We start from the raw sequence: 22,898 nt of genomic DNA, 5'->3' as shown, positions 1-22,898 counted from the left end.
CAGTATTAAAATGGGGTTGGGAGTTATTATGTTATTCTGTGTATTGATTAAACGTTTCTGTATTTGGATGATTTCCCACTTAAAATTAAGGAGATAAAAGGGAAACTTGGTCCTCATTCTTCCAAAAACAGTATATATCTTTCTTGCAAATTAGGTGAAAACTTTTAAGAGACTGAGTTTAAAACTTATTACAGAAAGGATATCATATAAATTTACAGTTAAAAAGCAAAATAGTTTAATTTCTAATATGCAATCAAGATGAACACTAATGAAACAGAATGAGAATTCAAAACATATTACCTGACAAATATTCAAGAGAAATGTCACCGATAATTATATTCTCATTTTAATAATCTCCTAAAAAAAGAGTTAAAATTATGAGTATATTGAAATTAAGGCGGATGGCTGGTCAACAAATTATTATAAACATAAGATCTGTCTTGAATTTTTAAAATTGATTTTTTAGGCTTAAAACTATTAATTAGTAAAGAAAAATTCCAAAAAACATCAACTTTAAAATTTCAGTGTTTTCCTATTTCTATATATAGAGCTCTTCTTCTAAAGGAGGTTTATATAGTATAAAAATGGCCACAGGCATCCACTCCACAAACCAATGTAATTCCAGACTTTTTAATCTTCAGTTAACGCAGTTAACACCAGAGTTATATATATATTGATCAGCTTTTCAGGAAATTAATTTAAAAAGTTGACAAGTTCAAACAATTCACGCCACTCACTGATACCAACAAAGAGCTGTACTCAACATGTACACACAATGAATAAAATAATGTAATAACAAGATTAAAAACAAAATTTTTGACACACGCAGTGGTGAAACAATTAATGACGAAAAAACACAGAAAATGATTGTACAAAGTACTGGCGCAGGAAAAATACATACTGATAATTCATTGTATTGACTATGACAAAGACAATTTATACTTATGTATATACAAACATGAATTTTGAAGACATATTGAATTTGCAGGCAAAACATTTATACAATATCCATGCATCTGTTTCAACCTTTTGACTGAAAATGCCCCAAATAAATATTATGTACATCATCACAATGTAGGACCTTAGTCTTATAAATACGGTATATCAGATTCCATCCGAGGCTAAAATGTTTTATCAAATACAGATCTGATCTCTGACTGATTTAGATTCAGTACAGGAATCAAAATAATTTTTAATATATAGTCAACAAATGAATCACTGCAGCATTTTTTTATGAAAAAAAAAACCAAAAATCAAAATTTTGAAAATTGAAAAATTTGCAGATGCTAAGAATTCTGGGGTTTTTTGTTTTTTATTTTTGGTGTTGATGATTTTTTATGGGAAGGAATGGGGAAGGTATAGAGTCATTCATGTGTTTCATGTCTTGAAGAAAGTGGATCCCATGCAATCATTACATTCACATACTCTCAGACAGCCCTAACTAGTCGCTATATTATCTAAAAGCAAATTCATAATAATGAATAATGACAAATATTATTTAACAAGTGAAGGAGTGTTGTTGAGTAAGCTTTACTAGTTTTGCACCAGCTAGCTTACAGTGAAAACATATAAAGTGTAGAAGTGCATCAGACACAGACAGCTCTCTCTCTCTCTCTCTCTCTCTCTCTCTCTCTCTCTCTCTCTCTCTCTTATCAAACAAATAAAACTCATAACAGACTTTTCTATATTGAATGCAAAATGTTTAAAATACATATCTGTACTTGATTAATTAACCATACCAGAAGTTTTTAGCCAAATTTTATCTAATGCAATAATGTTTACATGACATGCATCTTTGTTCAAATCTGGGAAAACCCCAGGTTTATGGCACCACTTTTATCAAAATGCTTCTGTACAGTCCACATGTATTTGGATATATAACTCAAAAATAATCCAATAAATATATACATGCATGTGAAGTTACATGTACAAATTGTGTGATACAGTCATGGAATTAGAATATAATTAATATCTCTTTTTAAAATACATGTGTACTCATGTAGTTTACACAAGTCATGTTAACTGACCACTGTATGTAAAAAATCATGTGCATGAAAGTAAAAATTTACCCTTTAGTAATAAAACAATAATTTAAAAATTAAAATGATTTAAATTGATAATAATGTCCAACTTAAGCTTGAATTTTGGCAATGCTATCTCACTGTGAAACTATTGAACATGCCCAATATTTTATCTTCTTGCTACTTAATTTAACTAACTTTTTCAACTGATTCTATATATAGTTCTGATATTCTCTTGTTCATAATCATTAATTCTTTTGGCTATATAACACTTAAGTTTTAGATGCCACCAAATACTTCATTAAAGGAGATAAATTACTTTCTGTTTCAGGTTGAATTCTAGACATTATAATTGCCAAATAAATACCTGTAATTCGGTAATGCTTTGAATACCAAGTACTTTGAAAATGATGTACTATTAATGCATAAGTGACACATACATGTATTACGTCAATGCTCTAAATGTTATATTTTTTTACCCCTATCACTGGCCAAAATTACTCTGTTATAGTATTGCTTGTTTGTATTACATTAAATATCCTCTCACACAGTTATTACTTTTAGCACAAATGCTGAGACATACTATAGTGCAAGAGTTGGGAATAGTTGTAGTGGTATATTTGGCATTATTTATATAAAACAAGGTTTAACAATATCGTAATACCAGTAAACAAGACACAGTATCTTTCATAGCAGACAATGTCAACATGCTAACAATATTCTCAGTTAAGCACATCACTCTCAATTCGAAAATAAAAGCACTTTTTTCTGAACACTAAAAACTTCACTCCTTTGCCATTAACTTACAACAATTTTTATCTCCTACGAAAATGTCATGAATAGAAGATGTTCATGTAGAAATATCAGATGAAAGTTGACATACCAATGTCAAAATTATAAGATATTTCACTCCAGTAAAAATAAAAAAAAATCACTGTATCAAAATCTGTTCTTGCAAGTCAAACTTTGTGGCCACAGTTCCTGAGAATTTCGGTTCTGTTTGTGTTTAATATTTAGGACTAGGGGCTGAATAATCAGGAAAAACAAAACAAATTAAGACAGAACCAAAGCTCTTAAAATCTTCTTCCAAAGTCTGATGAACCCTTGACCCTTGATATTTGACCTTATGTCACACTAAAGGTCACCGACCCTTCAGTTTGCTAGTGATCCACTCTAAGCCTTGATACAACCTGGAAAAGAAAATCAATATGTTCTGTAATTTTTATCTGTGTTCTGAGTCATTAAAATGGACTGGAGGGTTCTGTTATATGCTTGAACATTCACTCGTAAAATCTTGTCAATGTACTATAACTGCCTCATATTACACAGTCAAATATCCAAGTAGGGTCAAAGGATTTTTACACTCTCTGCTTATAATATCAAATAGCAAAAAAAATGTTGTGCAGGAAAGCTATTGCATTACTAATTGTAACATAAGAATGTTAAAGTTTTGATGTCATAAGGAACAAACATAATTACAGGTAGTATTACTATTTCAATCTATTTTAAAGGAAATTACAAGCTGAAATTTTCTACACAACTTTAAAACATTTGCATTGACAACTTTAGCTCACGGTAACAAAATTGAAAAAAATGTCATAACTGTGAAAATGAAATATGTATACTATTGAGTGATTTCATTATCAAAAGTCAATATCTTAAATGAGCTAAGAAAATACCATCAAAATATCCAAGGATTTGAACTAAGTAGTCAAATCGCTAGAAGAAACACTTACAGTGTTCATGTTTGGTGCTTCAACCTTATTTTGACAAATCCAATAAATTTGAAATTTTTATATCTAAGACAACAAAGTAAAACATTTACTGCGCCAGAAAATTATTGCTTGCTTCAAATTGCCTCCTGCTCTGTTAAAATAACCTACACCTTGATAAAAAAAATTTTTAGCAAAAAATAAAGATCTTTTTTCTAATTAATATGGATATACAATGATTTTTTTAAAGATAGCCAATTCTTTATTGTGTGACTTACCCCTCTCCTGTCAAAGCGCAACAACCTTGTATATGCCAGGGGTGATCCTTGATGGAAGTGAGATTGAGATGCTGAGATATCTCGGCTGCAGACATCGAGCCTTTTACATCCTGCTTGTTGGCAAATATCAACATGGCTGCTTTTCTGAGGTCCTAAGAGCGATGAAAAACCCATTGATAAAGATACAAGTATAATTTTGCAAAATTTTCAATTAATTAGTTAAATTTTTTCCTGCTAAACATTCTCCAATCCTCAGCAATGTTTGAGAACTCTAAATTATCCAGAATCTTTTTATATGTACACTACCATAGAACTGCCTTTTATATAGACAAAATTCATATGTCTTGTAGTTGTTATATGATGCTAAACTACTCAATGAACTGCTTGGCTTTGAGGATTCACGGAGACCTAGCACCTAAAGGAAGAGGAGTTTGAGCCACTGATGCAACATTACAATTGTTTTTTTTTTTCTAATTTGATCTCATTTTGTATATTTATTCCATTAATATATCCATGAGGCCTAAATTGCAAAAACTTTATTAAATGCATGAATACCATCAAAATATTTCAGAATCTTTTGATTTCATTTCATTTATAAAGATTTAAGGTTAAATAAATAACATTTTCATGATGAAAAAAAAATACTTTGAGGCTAAGGCTTTGAGATCTTAATTCAAGCATTTGAATTTCAACCAGTTGACACGAAGCTGATTTTTACTAATGAAACTTTGATTTTCTTATAAACTTTTGTGGTTTTCTCATTTAAAATAAATATCATTACCTCTGTTTAACTTGCATATAAATAGGTATATATATTATACCCAGCGGTTCTATCATAATGACAAGATTTAGAGGTGACTTTATGTAACTCCTACTTCAGTCTGATAAAATAAGTTCTACTTCTGGTTGAACTAACAAATAAGGTATATAAACTTACTCTTTCAACCAGTGTTATGAAAACAAATCCTTCGGTATTAGAACCATTTTAACAAGACCTTGGACTTTCAGTAGGACGTAGCTATTTTTTTCTTAAGACAAAACAAATAATTAACAATGAAACGGTTTTGAGCAAAATATGCACCAATTGCGTAATTTTAGCTCATGAGCCAGACAAATCTTGTTGATTTCAAGGAGCCATGGCTGAGTGGCTAGCAATGAAATAGACATGCCTAGGTCAAATTGATGTTTGACACAACTACCCAATATCCAAGCTTTTGTTAAAATGGTTCTAATAACAACAGATATTTGTTCAATTTTGTGCCACATACTATGCAATGCTAGAATTGTGTACATAAGAAGAGGTAGACCTCTTATAGCTGTGGAGTGTAACATTTTTAGGTCATTATACAAGCAATGGCAAATGCATGTCTCTATCCTGTCAGCAATCAGCTGTGGCTCATTTATCATCAACTTTTACCTGTATCTTACTATCTTATCTTGTTTTATTTACTTATAAAATGTACATAACTGGGTCAAATTTCTCCAGGACTAAGGATATCATTAATCTATCATAACTTTCCCTTTAAATAAACATTAATATGATTTAAGACATGCACATTGAGTAAGTATGTGTCCATCAATTCACAAAATAAGATGGACCTTATTTGCTTTTTTTCTTTATGGGGGGGGGGGTTGTGGTGGGAGGAAGGGGTTGAATCTTATAAAGTTTTTACCTCATGGTTCAACATTTTACAGAGTTCCTCTTTCGTGATGGACAACCTCTCCCTGTCTGTTGAGTCCACAACCAGAATTACAAACTGATCAAAAGACAAATTATAAAAGCATTAAATTTACAAACCATGGAAAGGTGAAAACATTGCACATATTGTATCACATATATACAGTATAAATTTTTTTTGAGATTGTACAAAATATTAAAATATTAAAACACCATTAATCAGAACATTTTCCTTTGAGCTAAAAATTTTGACTCACATTTTTGAATCTACATCTAAAATGAAATACCAGTAATATGATATTTTCCAGTTCTAATTTTTTTTTCTCAAAAATAAGTCCATGTAGTACATGTTCTGTTTTTACTATATTATGTGTTCTGTTTTTACCTGAGCAATACACAGTCACTTACACAACTGAGTGTTATTAAAGTACATGTCTGTTTTTACCTGAGCATTACTGTAGTATGTGTACTGTTTGTTACCTGAGCGTTACTGTAGTACATGTCTGTTTTTACCTGAGCGTTACTATAATACATGTTTTATTTATACCTGAGCGTTACTGTAGTACATGTACTGTTTATACCTGAGCGTTACTGTAGTTCATGTACTGTTTATACCTGAGCGTTACTGTAGTATGTGTTCCAGGCTGACCGCAGTGTTTCCTGGCCCCCTATGTCCCACATCAGGAAGTGGATGTTCTTCCAGATCACCTCCTCCACGTTACTGCCGATCGTCGGCGACGTGTGGACAACCTCATTCATTAAACTATATCAAAGCAAAATCAAGATCATTATACATTATACTATAAACTACTACATAAAGGGTTATTTTCACCTCATGTTAGTTTCGCCCCGTCTTGAATTCGCCCAGACATAGATGTGTTTTAAAAGAGATAGTCTGAGACATCATAATTCGCCATGTCTTAAATTCGACCGTTGATAATGAGGGCAAAAGGGGCGATAATAAAAGGGGGTGAAAATTTCCCTGTACACAGTATATTCACGATATTAAACATGAACAATATTTAGTGGAAAATTTTTCCAGCAAATTTGCACGAGTTAATTAGTGCACATATTTTTATACTACTCCATACATGTACATATTTCATGTTTTATGTACTAAATTTAGCCGGGAAGATGTTCAGAGTGGAAAATGTCAATGAATGTTGATTTAGTTCAGTGAATTTCTATATGTAACTATCTATTAAAATTATTATTATATATATGATTAAACAATGAATTTGCTTCATCAGAAGCTGTTTTTTTTTTGTTGTTGCTAAAACAATAAATAGAGTACACAACCAAATGTCATATAGTAATACAGTAATTGTACTTCTTAAGAAAAGGAAGATCTTGGGGGAGTGGGGGGGATAGGAGATTGAATCTAAGGACAAGAGAGAGAGAGGGGGAGTGTTAATGTGAACTCTATAATGGAAAATTACTTATTCATGATAACTCAGTTACCATGATGAAAATATAAAAAAGAAGTCTGACAAACTACTGAAAATTGCCTATTTATTTATTGATATTTCCTTTACACAAGTCAACTGTAATGCTAAAATAAAAATTCCACAAGGCGCACAGCATGATTTTGTAACAAAGCACAAATGTTGCTGGGAGCAATATGTTAGGAATAGAATATGACTAACCTCTCAATTTAATTACAAATGCACTGAATTATCATTTTATGTGTCTGATAAATGCCTGGTTTACTCCAATAGCATTATGCATTCTAGTATCAGGCTTCTAAGGAGGTATATCATTTCCAATCAATTAATGTCTTCATTTCTAGGAGGGAGGTCATGCAATTTATTACAATGAAGTTTGAATTTAAATTATTGACATCAGTTCCAGCTGTTTATCAAATTCAGCTGTCCTTGATCCAATTTCTTGTCAGAAAACTTCATACACAGTGTGACTAAGTGAAAAGCATGTATACTGGCAGGATACTGTGGTTTCATCAATATTTGTTGAATACTAATTTTCGTGGATTTCGTTGTTAAGTTCATCCATGAAATTAAATGTTCATTGAAGTGCAATTTCTACTAATTATTTGTATTGTTAGGGTCATTGACCACGAATTTAGTACGTATCCTTGAAACAGTGATTTTCACTTTATCCACGAAAATTGATACCCTTGAATATAAATGAAACCACAGTATACTGGTAGGATATATTAGCTAGCTGTATACAGTGTTATTTTCGCCCTGTGTAGTTTTGGGCCTTCTTCCCTTTTATTACAATAAAATAAATATGTTTATTATATACGGAGTAATTTTTGCCCTTCTTCACTTACAAACAGGTTCTCCCCATCTTGAATTCGCCCAGATACAGTTTTGTATTACAGAAACAATAAGAGACATTAGAATTTGCCAAGTCTTATTTTCACCCACTGAGTGACCATGAGGGCCAAAGGGGCAATAATAAAATGGGGGCAAATATTTCCTTGCATACAGTATTAATTTATTGCCCCTCATCATGCTCATTGGTTCATCATGCCATTAACCGTTTATTTGATTTTTTTATTCACAATGGTCGATCATAACCAACCATTCTTATATTGCAAAGACATGCAGAAAATATGTCAATTATTGGGTGCTGCAAAAAGCTTTTCATTTTGCTTTTAAATATAAATAATTTTAAATTCAATTGCATTTTCAATTAACATGAGATAAAATAACAAAATGGACAATGAATATCCGATTGATAGTAGGGTCTAGAAGCAGAAATATTTTTTTATTTTCATTGGTGGTATAGATTAATGAAATTAAATACACTACAAATTTTTAGCACAAGTACTCCTAAATATCTAATTGATACAAGATGCACTTCAAAAATAATGATATGACAAAATTAAACCCAAACAAACAAAATTTTATTTGGTTTAATTTGTAAACAACGAAATTTTCACTTATCAAATATATACTAGGTGTTTCTACAGTAATTAATATATATACGGTAGTATTAAAACAAAGCTCATACCGGTATATCTTGCAACACAACATGAACAGGTGTAATCACACCTTTGGTCAACATATGACTTTATAATCTAGTCTCACAGGTTGACAGGTGAGGTTAAATCTTATTATCATGCACAATGTCGGAACCACAGGTAAATTACACTCTTTAGACAGTCATTAATCTCATAATTAGGTTACCTGAATATTCATGAGGCTATCGGAATTAAATGCGTGTCTGGACTAACGCTTTCACATTTTTCTCCTTTTTATCAATCATTTTTTTCTCTATATCCCGGGCATTCTGTACATGTGAGGATGAATAAATGTGTGCTCAGGCCAATGTATTGAAGGGACAAAAGGACAGATTGTTCAGTTTTATTTGATCAGTTGTGCTGCTCCTTGCACATGCTGTGTCCTTTTCATTGAGGGTCTGAATAGGGGAAGCCAAAGCAAAGATTTCCCGTTCAAAGACCTGCTGGACATTATAAAAACCACACAAATTGTTTGAGATCGAGCCACACAAAATGTTTTAGAGCTAAATCTTTGCTTTCTATAGATGGAATTCTGATCTGCATGATGAATGTATTATTGTGTCTATAAACAATATGATAATTTAAAAGTTTTCCCATTAAAACTGCTATTAACTATAAATTCAGTCTGCGTAAAAGCATATATATCTTAAACAAATTGACAAATTTCAACTAGGTTTTTACCTTTGAAGGCGCAAAAAGTTGCAATCAATAATAATTACTCTCAATAAAATTACATAACTGCATTAGAGTATTAATATGAAAATAAATTTAATTGATCTTTGAACATTGGTAATTTATGGTTAAAACATTAAGGTCTAGCTCTATTCATTTATATACAGACGTGCAGACAAATCTATAATTAAATGCATGTCCCATAATGAATTAATAGCCATTGTGCTAAAAATACTTACAACTGGTATAAAATGGTGGTCTTCCCTGCATTGTCGAGTCCCACTATGATAACTTTATGTTCTGAAACAACAACAAAAATAGTCCTCTTTACACAATTTACAAGTACAATGTACAGATATACTTGAACTTCTGGTATTCCAGTATTCCAGGCTATTCTCTTAAACGAGTGGAGACAGGCATTGCCTGCATGCAGGCCTGGCCTACTTCTCTATCAAAGGGAATGGCCAGTTCTGTGATTAGTTTTTTGGTTTGGGGTTGGGTTTTTTTTTACTCAACAGTGAATTAATTATTCCAAATTGGGAAAACAATCATAATGTCAAACTGTCAAATACCTTTCACAAAAATACAGCAATAACTTGATGTGACCTACACAGCATTTCATTGAATTGTCAACACTTGCATTTATGCATGCGTATTATATTTTGACTGTTGATATATGATAGACTAGGTACATGGCGTTTTACAAAATCACTGACCATCCCCCCTCTCCTAAAATCAATGTTTTGAAATGTGTAAAATATATACATATCTAGTAAAAACCCTTTATTAATAGTATCTTGGCAACCTTTATGTAACATAACAATCAAATTTAATAGATCTGCAGTGAGGATTACAGAGACAGTACGACCACCCTATGGACTAGCTATCATGAGAGAGGAATACGACATTCCACCAATGTAGGAGATCTGAATCTGTTAGCTGCATCATCACACAGTAATCCTGGAATAATGAGCCATTGTGCATGCAGGCACATCTGTGTCATTCACGTACAGATTTAAAGAGGAAATAAAAAATGCAACATATCTTGATCATGTCTTGTTTTGACATTTTATATGATTACAACAGTAAACTGTGTAAAACTGTGTAGATATGTCAATTCTGTATCGAATTTCAATTACCAAGGATCTCAAATTATCATTTACATTTCAAATTTGTGTGTAAAACTGTGTAGATATCAATTCTGTATCAAATTTCAATTACCAAGGATCTCAGATTATCATTTACATTTCAAATTTGTGGAAAGTTAATTACCCAAGTGATCAAAATTACAACAAAGTTTACACTTATGTGTTGAATAGTTCAAACTGTGTTAAGATTAATGTGTAAGTAAATCAATTGAGTTTCAATTACCACACATCTGATAATCGTTCATATTTAATATTGTGTAAAATTAAATCAGTGTCACATAAATCAAAATTTAGCATATGCCCACAGACTGGGTTGGCATTCATCGTAAATGAGTGTAAAACCGGTATACTAAAAACAAAAAAGGTTTACAGTGAATTTTTTAATATTTTTATTACAATTATCCTTACGGCTAAATCAATATATATACTAGGTTAAGCTTTTAATACGCAGAGATTTAGAGGGAGAGGGGGGTCCAAACTCAAATATCCCTCAGAGTCAGACCCCCCTCCATGGAAAAAAATTCTGGATCCACACAATTGTACAGTATAAAGATATACTTCACTGATTCAATTTTATTACGATCAGTTTAGTTATCATCATGGTTATCATCAAACTTGAATTCTTTTTTGATCACCTAATTATCTGCATGGTTATCTAGAGTATGGAGGAGCACATTAGTATAGTCTTAGCCAAGAAAAAAAATTCTAGAGCAGGATTATTACTACCTACATGTATTATCAATACACATTTAATACAAATACTTATTTGATTCAATTTCATTATGAGTAGAGTTACAATCAAACTTGATATACCGGTATACAATGTATATATATATAAATACTGTGGCGTGAGGTGAAGTGTGTGAGATCTCTGTGGTTTCCTGACTTTAATTACCATCCATGATGACAGCGACACATCTATTAATCACGATAAACTAAGCTCGCCAGTCGCCAGTTTCTTTAAGTATATCAATCACTTAAACTTCCTACTCCATTATATTAGATACATAATTATGCAAAAACAAAAAAAAAAATTGTAAAAGACACAGATCGTTCAAACTAGTATAGGTAAAAATTTCAGCATTCGACTTTTTCTATAGAATGTATATAATCTTGACAATTTTTGAAATGATGACATTGATTTTGGTAATTTATTGGCATTAACCCCCAAAATTAGTCAAAATCAGCACACAACCCCCCATAAAATGTAACAGCCTTTAAGGTATAAACAGTATTTAAGCCATTTTTGCTAGCCAAGGTTTTACAATCTACTCTGCTCCTCTGTAAACCCTCGGCTAGCAAAGATGTATTAAAACTATAAACCTAGGCTACATGATTGTATGATGGCCAAGTCAGATTCAGCTATAAAGCTTGATTCAACATTGCATTTTCTAGACTAAATTAATGCCCCCATGCATGCAAACATTGTTAATAAGAAACGTATTGTCTGTAAATCATAGCGACATAGTCTGACCCTGGTTTCACAGAATCTCACATTTTGTTCATTACAATGTGCCACAAATAGTTCAGTACCTTGGACTTCACTTCAGGGAAAAAATACCGGGGTCACAAAATGTTTCTTCCTCAAATCAAACTGATAACAATATATCAGATCATAATTATTTCACAATATATCAATTCAAGGTATCAATAAATATTTTTTTCTCGCAATAAAGTTGACATGATTTATGATGTTGATAAATTGATATCCAGTTTATAAGAAATTTCACTCTCATCTACATGCAGTTACATGTACTGTAGATTGGCAAATAGTCAGAATGGTTTCAATTTCACTAAGTTCGCAATTTATCATTTTTCCACGAAATTAAACCCATAGAGAATACTATCTTTAGTCTTCAAAAATGTTTCAATGTTTAAACTTTGATTATTGCAGCAAAAAATCACGATTAATACTTTTTAGGATATTGTGAAATTTTAACTGTGGGACTAAAATGACTTAAAAGATCTATACCCAGCTGCCTTGGAAGGACTACAAATTGTAAACAGTTATACCATACATGTTAACCTCCAGTGATGAAAAATAGGTAGATTTTTAATTGAAAAGCCGTAGCATTGCGCACGGTCTTTATCGTGTATATTTCACAGCATAGATTTTGATGTACTACAAATGTAGTAAGGGTTTCTGTTTAGTAATTAGTAAAATCAACATATGCAATAAAAATGTTTGCATGCATTTACCATAATATTGATTACCGTATTAAAGCTATTTATTTTTAGAGGACAAATATTTGAGTGCAGAGACTTTAACAATTGCCTTGGTTCAGAAAAAATAGGTTAATTTGCCAAAATTCAACATATAAGAGAAGTAAGAACTTGTAGGAAATCATATATTCTTTTTCAATATCAAAACGATGTTTACATGCTTATCACAAATCATGCTGCATTGCAATAAACTGCAAGTCAAGTTTACTGTTATGGCCAAGTGAAAAGATATATTCAGTTATCGTTAAAGCCAAGTGTGGAACTGCAAAGCTTCTTTTATCTTGGCAAGGACACCATCGACATGTCTTGTAACTAATGTAATCATGGGAAGTAGCTTCTTTCATTGTTCAATGTAAAACACATGCTTGAAAACCTATCATTCAACTGGCTTAAAAAAGCATGTGTGTGCCTCCGATTCAAAGTCACTCGCTAATTTCAAACCCGACGATATTTTTTTACTACAATGGCTTCCAAAATGGCTATCTATCAAGACAAGGATCGTATTTTGAAGAAAAGCGGTAGATTTTTTAATAAAAGCGGTAGGCGGAAGATAGAGCTAAAAAGCGGTAGACTTCCGCGTAAATCGGTAGAGTTAACATGTATGGTTATACCCAAATATATGTTCAACAGTTAGCATGGTTAGTGTCTTTGAATAGTATGTAACATTCCTAAAGTTGGCATTATAAACTAATATTGGATTTCATATCTTAGTCTCAGTGCCTTTGAACCTACATTATATACTTCTTTAAAAAAAAAAACCAGGGACCTACATGTATATAGGAGTTGAATTTTCAATCTTTAGTGTTTATCTATAAGCTCCATAAGTTCAGATGTGCGATGAGTACCAGGGTATATCTAAGGTCAATTTCTTTGAATTAGTTTGAGGAGTAGATTAATTTATTTGTTCAGGTTGAAAGGGGAGTCAGTGGGGAAACTATCAACTTTTTTAGAACTTGGGGGTTGGGGGGGGGGGGGGAGGAGGGGGTGTTTAGATAATTAACTATATGATGACTCTTACTGAATTAACACTACATGTATCATTCAGTAACCGCAGAAATTACTTGTTGATTCTTTACATCAATTTTAACAACACATGCCATGTAAGTGATGAAGTTCATGATACCAACAAACCACAAAATGTAGTTATCAAATTTATCAATTGAAATTTTGGTATATTACATTAGTAACTAAGAGATTAATCTTAACAACTTCAAATCCATTAAGTTACAGGAACCTCAATACATAATACTATGATTACATAAAACTGTGATAAACATGAAGGATAGTCTAGTGCTCTAGTTATAATAAAGCCTCTGGCACAACTGTGTATTAGTACAAGATTCCGTTTGTATAACAAGAGTATGTTGTAAATGAATAATGATCTTGAATTCTTCACAACACACATTCTTGAAGAAACCAACATGTTCATTTACAATAGAAACGATATCAGGAAAAGACACAGTGTCTCAATATTCATCACATACCTTCATTTGTGAATAAACTCCAAAGTCTTGTGAAGAGTAGCCCCATTGTTAGAAATCGGGTTGGGATTCTATAAATAAACTGGTGATTCCCTTCGTTATGGAATCGGTGTTGACAAAAACGTAAAATTAAAAAAAAACAAACTTATCTTCACATTATTATTAAATGAAGAGTGAAGAAAATCGACATATGAACAAAATAAACGTCAAATCCACGATTTTCACAACACAGCTGATTCTGTTTCGTGATTCACATGAGAATTCTTTCACTGACACGACCTATCGGAAGTTTCAAACGAAATCATTTGCTCATGCGTAACATAGATTTCCGGTTTCACTTTCACTTTAATAACCAACGCAATGTGACTGTGGACTTGTTTAACGTCAGAACTGTGTATTTTCATTAAGAACAACATGACAGAGAAGAAGCTAAAAGTGTAAGTTGCAATTATCCAATTACCAATCAACCGTGGAACATATTTACTTTCATGTCGCACGAAACAATGATAAAATATAGAATATGTGTAATTATGTACTGATGTACACATGTAGCTTTCTTGAATAGACAATAACTACATGCTCAATGAAAACTCTATACTGTTCCAATATCCAATATACCGTTTCATATGAATGAATAAGGTTAATTATCTGAACATTTTCAACTCACTTGTACTGTGACTATGTTATATACAATTATTTTATTTTTTAGAGATTTGAGTGTACCCTTCCCAACAGAGAGGGAGGCACAGATTGCCTTTGGCACTCTTAGTGTAGGACTCAGAGCCCAAACGAGGTGGTATGAAGAAAGAACTTGTTGTGAAAGGAAATGTTCTTAATATGTAAGCTCTCTTTCTCTCTCTCTCTCTCGCTCTCTCTCCGTCTGTCTGTCTGTCTGTCTGTCTGTCTGTCTCTGTCTGTCTGTCTTTGTCCCTCTGTCTGTCTGTCTTTGTCTCTCTCTCTGTCTCTGTCTCTCTGTCTCTCTCTCTGTCTCTGTCTCTCTCTCTGTCTCTCTGTCTCTCTGTCTCTCTCTCTGTCTCTGTCTCTCTCTCTCTGTCTCTCTCTCTCTCTCTCTCTCTCTCTCTCTCTCTCTCTCTCTCTCTCTCTCATTTACTTAAAACATGATTTAATATGGAAAATGATTTTGAACTTCAGTAAAAATACCAAAATAATAGCCTAATATGTAATGTGTATTTTTCAGACACTTTGAAGCCCTCGAAGCACGGATGATGAGAGTTGGTGTGAACTCTTTCTTTGATCACCTTAACCTGGTCATAGAGACAATGGAGAAATTCGGTCCACCAGAAAAGTAGTCCCCGTCAATAGGAAAATAAATCCCAGAACAGGATTAAAACATGACTATTCCCGGAAAATAGAGAGAGAGAATAGAAGGTCAAAGGTTAACCAAGATGGAATTGGCAGCTAGGGAATGTGGTTGATGAATGCTAAGGATATTTTTATGAATGCAATACATGCACATGTATATTGTTTGATATTTACTATGAAATCATATATATAACTGTTTGTTTAGATGTGTATATTTTTTCATTTATATCATATATTTAAAGAAATGTGTACAAAAACATAATACGGTATACATAGATAAACCAACCAGAAATGTAATTCATTTACAATCTTAAGTGAAAAAAAATCTGCTTTCTTAAATAGTTTGAAAATATTTTGTGGATGATTTAGTTGTTTTTTATTAAATGTGGTAAACATATTTTACAATCACTGGCGGTCTGACTATGGAATAAAAAGAAGAGGCCCGCGGGTGGCATTGCTCACCCAGGTAACAGTTTCTGTGGAATCTATAATTTCTTGACATCTCAATGCAACTATACCCTGATTTTCCTGATATTAATTAACAAATAAGAATCTTTATCAAATAAAGGGCATAAAGAGACCTGTATGTTTTTATGTTGAGTACATAGCGCATTGACCAAAAGGTTGTGGTTGCTGGTTTGAGCCCATCTCTCTCTCTCTCTCTCTCTCTCTCTCTCTCTCTCTCTCTCTCTCTCTCTATATATATATATATATTGTGCCCTTTGACAAGGCACTTTATCTGCATTGTCTTGGTCTACAGAGCTGCATTTGGTTACGGCTTATGCTGATATTCCATCCAGGGGAAATTAATGACTCTCATCTGCTTAAAGCAAAACTACATGAAGTGCTGAAGTGGAGATAAGCAACGGCACTGTAAGACGGGTTTTCTTTTAATCATATATTTACATGGATTCTAACAAAAAATATTAATGTGTCTTAAGAAGCCTTCCAAGATGATTTCTACTCATCTCAACCCTAGCTACAAAAGATGCATTTTTCTTGACTGTAGGGAACATTTGCCCTGTTGTTGCAGTGTACCAACAACACTAATGTCTTGTAAATGTACATACAGCCTGCTACAGAGATCTGCCTTTTAAATTTATGTTGGAATTTTTTACGTTTTGATAATATTGTTTGTATTGATTTAAATATGCGTTTAATAATTTCTTATTTCTAGGGTATTTCTTGTTTTCAAAGATTCTCAGGAGCCACTGAATTGATATTTTGAAATGGGATGGAAAAACATTGAGTTATTCCCCTTTTCATTGCCAACCCATAACTTCATCTAATATATTACTACTAGCTGCAGGTCTATAGCTCTCTGTTTGAAAAAAAATTCGGATGGACGACTCCGAAGTAAATCCCAAGAAGAAACCACCCCCACCTTTTCTTGCAGCAAACATATTTCGTGTGCATATAAAAAGAAATGAATTAACGTGGAGTTGCCCCCACCCCCCCCCCCCCCCCCTTTGGATGCTGTTAAATGATTTTCATAATTTGTGAACTGGCATTTTTTTAATGAGTCTGCCTCGCCCCCACCCCTCCTGTTTCAAAAACGATGCTGACATTAAAATCAGCCGTATAAATTTAACAGGAGATACAATATATAAGTTCATACCTATATACAAATTAAACAGTCTGAAAGATAGGTCGGAGATATGCAGGTTAAATTATGCCTGATGTTTTGTGAAGATATGAAAATCTCATAATCATAGACTTAATTGGTAATTTAAAACACACTTCTTTGATTTTAGCAGAATTTCGTTATAACCAGACGCTCATATACTAGTAGATCTCCGTTTCCTGACAAAGTCTCTGCATGCTTTTCGGGGATTTATGGAGACAGCTGATGTCTGGACGAGCTAACGTTTTATCTCACTCTGGACAATGCTAAAAATATGTTTAGAGAGATATATAATTATATATATGAGGAAAAGTGAAAAAAATAAGCTCATCTTGGAAAACGATTTATATGGAGGAAAAGTGAGATTGAGATAAAAAGTGAGCTAATCCAAGTTTTATGACCCCCTCCTTTACCCCCATGCAAGCATAGGGTCTGCATGTTCGGAACGAGACTGCAATGTGGCCTACATTTCGTTGCCGTTCAATGTGCAACGTAAATGTACACCGATATGCACGTCACTTTTCTATGACGTCATTTTCTCTTGTCAACGCGAGGGAGCAGATAGCTTTGGAACAATGTCTGAGTTCAAATTTTTTAACGACCGTGACAGGTTTGTACAAAGGCGTTTAGGTACATGCATATTTAATTAGCAATTTCTAAGAAAATTTCCAGAAAAAAACCATGTACTTTACAAATGGGTATTTTGACGTGGGTGTCTTTCAGCGCTTCAGAATCATTGATAACTGCTGAAGAAGTGGGTCTGTACTTGCCCCTGGTTCTCTGTATTGGGACAGTATTGAGCGTGGGATTCGGACCCCCGGTGGAGGCTAACAGTGTTCTTCTTGTAAGTAATGAATATATTATATATTTACTACCAATTAATCTGAACCATGTTAACATGCTGAAAAGTCTATTGATATAATTAATGAATCTGATTTAGATTCGCTCCCGCACAATTTTACGATCGCCACACAAGTTATTTTTCATAGTTAGGTAGCGATCTTACATGTATGTACGGTGAGCTAGATTCGCTCCCGCACAATTTTACGATCGCCACACAAGTTATTTTTCATAGTTAGGTAGCGATCTTACATGTATGTACGGTGAGCTGAGTAAAGTTATGTTTTTCTGGCATATTATAAATTTAACAGTTCAAGTATGCATTATGAAATAAATTGTGAAAATATCCAAAATTTAAAAAAACCCATCTCTCTCTCTCTCTCTCTCTCTCTCTCTCTCTCTCTCTCTCTCTCTCTCTCTCTCTCTCTCTCTCTCTCTCTCTCTCTCTCTCTCTCTCTCTCTCTCTCTGGAAACACTATGCAAGGACAATAATGCAAAATTTCCTTTTCAGTTGACTCTTAATTCAAAGCCAATATAAATCAAACAAACTGCATGCCTTGCAATTTTTCTATACACTTGCAGTAATTGTTTATCATAATATATGTAGATTTTATTTCCTGATTACTTTTTCTCCCCAACAGGAAGTTTTATTCGAACACACTGTGTCTGCTGCGGCTCTGTTCTCTTGTCTGAACCTATTGCAAGGTACTTATCAATAATTGAGTTGGTTTTTCCCCCTTTTTTGTCTCTTTGAATAAAAAAAAAACCCCCAGAAAAAGGTACCGGGAGGAAGCTTTTAGTGAAAAATATAAAATAAAAATCAATGTTCTTAAATTTGATTCATCTCTTCACTCATCTTCTTCCCCTGCGGTGAAGAGGAATTTTGGTCTTGTAACTTCTATCTCTGCAGTTAAGGATAAAACTTTAATTTATATAAAATGTTTTATAGCTTAACCAATCCCTTCATCCTATTTCTTCTTTTGAACCTACCCCCCCCCCCCCCTCTTTTTGTTACTGTGACGATAAGTAATTTTTGTCTATGTGTATTTAGTTTAGGAGAAAACTTAAATTTTTTGCAATCTTTATAAATATAGTTTAAAGCATCTTTCCATTTTATCTCATTTTTTAAAAATAATTATAATTGAACTTAAAACCCAGGGGGCTTTTCTTTCTTTCTCTTTTAATTTATATCTGTTGGTCAACTCGACGGTCTCTGCAGTTTTTCACCCCGTCACCAGCCACGAGGACGATGGTTCGAATCCTACAAGCAGCGCTTCTGGTTCAGTGGAGCCGGACCTGCTTCAGTTCATCGATTCGTCATCCCAGACCGAGGACAGGAACTTTAAAGTGGAGACACTGACCATGAAACAGAAATACGACAGGGAAGTCAGGAAGCTGGAGAAAGAGTCCAGGGCCATTAGACGGAAATATGGCAAACAAAGTATAGAAAGAGTTTAACAACTTCCTACTAGGATTAATTTTAAGGTGGTATGGGACACCTACATATTGTGACGTATTTCGATCAAAATAACCCCCCCCCCCCCCCGAAATTATTACCTTACAATTAACGTAGCGCAATTGGTTGTCTATACCCCCCCCCCCCCCTCCGAAATTATTACCTTACAATTAACGTAGCGCAATTGGTTGTCTATACCCCCCCCCCCGAAATTATTACCTTACAATCAACGTAGTGCAGTTGGTTGTCTATACCCCCCCCCCCCCCCGAAATTATCACCTTACAATTCACGTAGCCCAATCGGTTGTCTAGAACGTTAACCACGAATCTGTAAGTCGTGAGATCGAATCCCGCTGCCCAGGCTTTTATGATTTTCATCTTTCCAATAATTTTTACAACACATTTTTTGATCAAGTATTGTAAAATTTGAAATTTCTTAACCGGTGAGAGCATTTTGATCATAATGTATACTTTTATCCACGTTAATATCGACCGGTGTCCCATACAACCTTAAATTATACACATGTATCTATTGAATAAAAAATCTAAAACAAGTCAGCAAACAGTATAAAGTACTAACTAGTTTTTTTTAACCATATAATGGAATGTTGTATCGTTATTTTATGTCAAGATGAACAACTATATACAAATAATCATATATTGTGATTTTCAATTCAAGTATCGTTTTCAAATAAAATTGGTGATCAGATTTCGAAAAACTTTAAATGAATTTTAATTAAATGAAAGTTGAAAATGAAAGGATTTATAGACAAAAATGGAAGCTAGAGAATAAAACAGAAAAAGATAGTAAAGTCATAAAATTATCTATAAATCTTTGGAATCTTTTTTTTTCATGAAATCTCAGTCAAAGACCTGCGACAGAAAATCAACTCGACCGACAGAGAACTGAGCAGTCTGCAGTTGCAGGTGCCCGCCCTCGAAAACGAGAGATCCGCCCTTCTGTCCGAAATGGATGCGGTGGATAAACAGCTGGAAGAGGAGCAGTCACGGTTCGATACCCTCATGTCAAAGTTCAAGACCTTTCACGCTCAGCTGATAGAGAGCGGCATCGCTTCCCTGATGACGGTGAATTTTTCCGGCGTGGAAAGTCGACAAGATGAGGATATCCCGGATGTAGTACTGAATGATTATTCTGCTTTATCTTCTATTCAAATCAATGCTGCTGAGTCCTGAGACATTGTCTACTTGCCTATTCATTATCGACGGGCAATAATTTATAATTATATGAAAGTGAATGAAGCATTTTAACGATGGCGTCAGTGTGTATATAAATTTATTCCTGCGTCATTTAGCCGTTAACGTCATTTACACTGTGTAGTACTCACTGAATTTTACCCTGCTAATATATTTTTTTTTAATTACAAATATATAGATGTGTGTCATTTTAATCCTTTAGTTGATAAATATTTTGAAATTGTATTTATATGTAAGACATCATCTTTATTGATTCAATTGTACAAGCTAATTGTTTAAATGTACAAGAACCAAAGTCGAAGACTCGTGAATACGAATTCGTATGACAAACTTTTTTTCCACTCTTTATCAGGACATTACTCTAATTAAAATTCGATCTTTGATCGGCTCCAACTATATCTAATTAAAGTAAAATCTTTAATTGATCCGCTCCATCTGTGCATTCAGAGTTCACCAGACTGTTATACCTACGGCAAGTTCGGTCACCAAAATCTTGAAATGGCCACATATGGTTGCATTTGATTGCAATTGTTGACCATTGGTATACTTTCAATTTACTAGAGTTGTACTGTTGGGATCCAAGTGTAACCAAAGACTACCATTTGTTTGAATTTTACAAAAAATCGTTCATGGTTCTGTCTAAAAAATCGCTACAAATAGTAGTACTTGGCGACCAATGACTACCATAGTTAATTTACTGATGGCAACCTAATGCCGCCAGCGGTACAACTCTAGTGTATAAGCGATCTACATGTAATTTGAGCGGATCAAAGATCTAACTTTAATAAGATTGAACGTATATGCATGTATATATAAAATATCGTTAATTTTATAACGCTTATAATTAATTTAGAGTTTAATTGTATTAATAATCATCATCAGTGTTTTGGTTCAATGGTTAAACAGATGGGAAAATACCAGTCCATGCATTATATAAAATATACTTCGAAATGTTTAGACCACCCTCAAAATGACTTGTAGTTTATAGCTTTATCCATGATAAGCGCAGGTTTAAATTCTTTTATATCTAAGCTTATACGTATATTTAAATTCAAATTACACTATGATATTTAAAGTGTCAATAATTTCCTTCTTTGATAGATATAACAATGTGAACTTTATGTGTATTATTATATGGTTCACTCTTATAGTAGGAAATAATTAGAAATTTGGCTCAATAATAACAGAACACTTAATCCTATACCGGGAAAACCCCGCCTTTGAATTGTTTACATGTAAATGTGGGTGCGGTACATTAACGAACTGAGAAAAAAAATATATGAGTATCTGAGACTTCTGTTAAATGAATTTCAAGGAATTTTAAAAAAAATCGTGTACTAGTATTTCATCCAAAATTAATTAGCCAAAAAAAGTAATACATAAGATATCGGCACCAATGTGTACATAATATCTAACCTTTCCTATACGTTGCACATTCTCAGTTTACTCAATTGTTCCTTCAAGATTTTTCACAGGTTATAGAAAGTCTATAAACTCCCTATAAAATACCTCTGATCAAAAGTATAGTATATGGCTTTTACAGTCAGAAGAGTATTGTGTGTATATAAGCGGCAATTGTGAAATTTGAGTGACTATCATGCGCGGATCTTGGGGGTCCGGATACCCCCTCTCATGAAATAATCAAACTTCTAAGATTTGCAATTTTATAACTCTTAAATCTCTTATTTTGATATATAATACGATCCAATTTTAGTTCCCATGAGAAAGAAATACTCTGTCGTGCGTTTGGTACTAGGCACCTTTATATATAAAGCACATGGAAATTTAACTATATATATTGGAGCTCTAAATCCTTCCCGGCCGGGGCTTAAACTCACGACCTCTGGTACCCACTCTCCTAGCAGTGAGCGGCCACCACGCTAACCACTCGTCCATCTAAGCAAGACATAAGGTATCAAAATTATGCTATATAATTATGTAGTGTTTATAATCAAAAATGACAAATGTAGACTCCAGAGTAACGGGAGTTTATATACAGGGCATATACATATGCATACAATGTACATGCACATATATATGTACTATAGTTAGTGTACAACGGAATGATGAGAATTCTAACTAAACAATGCAAAAAAAAAAAATAAAAAATAAAATAAAAATACCCCTACATGAATAAAACTGCATGAATTGTTCATTAACGATCGGTACTTATTGAGCAAATAATTAATTCCATATGCGTATATAAAGGACTTTGGTTTACAAAAAGAAAAGCAATAT

General features: G+C 33.2%; 2 protein-coding genes and 1 pseudogene across 2 annotated transcripts; 2 read left to right on the top strand and 1 right to left on the bottom strand.

Annotated features, from left to right (window-relative positions):
• Window positions 1–771: 771 nt before the first annotated feature.
• Window positions 772–14,481, bottom strand: LOC128163292 (ADP-ribosylation factor-like protein 5B). Its single transcript, XM_052826846.1, has 6 exons — window positions 14,206–14,481; window positions 9,590–9,650; window positions 6,305–6,452; window positions 5,685–5,768; window positions 4,012–4,163; window positions 772–3,211 (listed from the first exon to the last, which is right to left on the bottom strand). Exons 1-6 carry the CDS (start codon window positions 14,249–14,251, stop codon window positions 3,163–3,165), a joined length of 540 nt encoding a protein of 179 aa, XP_052682806.1. The 5' UTR covers window positions 14,252–14,481; the 3' UTR covers window positions 772–3,162.
• A 51-nt stretch (window positions 14,482–14,532) lies between these two features.
• On the top strand, window positions 14,533–15,762 carry LOC128163294 (uncharacterized; annotated as a pseudogene).
• A 1,922-nt stretch (window positions 15,763–17,684) lies between these two features.
• Window positions 17,685–21,128, top strand: LOC128164179 (uncharacterized). The gene is made up of 5 exons (XM_052827933.1): window positions 17,685–17,759; window positions 17,873–17,993; window positions 18,631–18,694; window positions 19,209–19,430; window positions 20,311–21,128. The coding sequence occupies exons 1-5, from the start codon at window positions 17,725–17,727 to the stop codon at window positions 20,637–20,639; spliced, it is 771 nt and encodes a 256-aa protein (XP_052683893.1). The 5' UTR covers window positions 17,685–17,724; the 3' UTR covers window positions 20,640–21,128.
• The last annotated feature ends 1,770 nt before the right edge of the window (window positions 21,129–22,898 follow it).

Source organism: Crassostrea angulata, chromosome 9, assembly GCF_025612915.1.
Source record: "Crassostrea angulata isolate pt1a10 chromosome 9, ASM2561291v2, whole genome shotgun sequence".
In the NCBI taxonomy this organism is placed as follows: domain Eukaryota; kingdom Metazoa; phylum Mollusca; class Bivalvia; order Ostreida; family Ostreidae; genus Magallana; species Magallana angulata.
Note: the sequence above shows the minus strand (reverse complement) of the source record. Positions and strands in the feature narration are given on the sequence as shown.

Coding starts and splice junctions, on each gene's coding strand:
- LOC128163292 (XM_052826846.1), bottom strand. CDS start 14,251: ATGGGGCTACTCTTCACAAGACTTTGGAGTTTATTCACAAATGAAG. Junction 5,769..6,304: donor CATACTACAGTAACGCTCAG/GTATAAACAGTA, acceptor TCTTTTGATCAG/TTTGTAATTCTGGTTGTGGA. Junction 4,164..5,684: donor GTAAAATGTTGAACCATGAG/GTAAAAACTTTA, acceptor CATCGCTCTTAG/GACCTCAGAAAAGCAGCCAT.
- LOC128164179 (XM_052827933.1), top strand. CDS start 17,725: ATGTCTGAGTTCAAATTTTTTAACGACCGTGACAG. Junction 17,760..17,872: donor TTTTTTAACGACCGTGACAG/GTTTGTACAAAG, acceptor GGTGTCTTTCAG/CGCTTCAGAATCATTGATAA. Junction 17,994..18,630: donor AGGCTAACAGTGTTCTTCTT/GTAAGTAATGAA, acceptor TCTCCCCAACAG/GAAGTTTTATTCGAACACAC.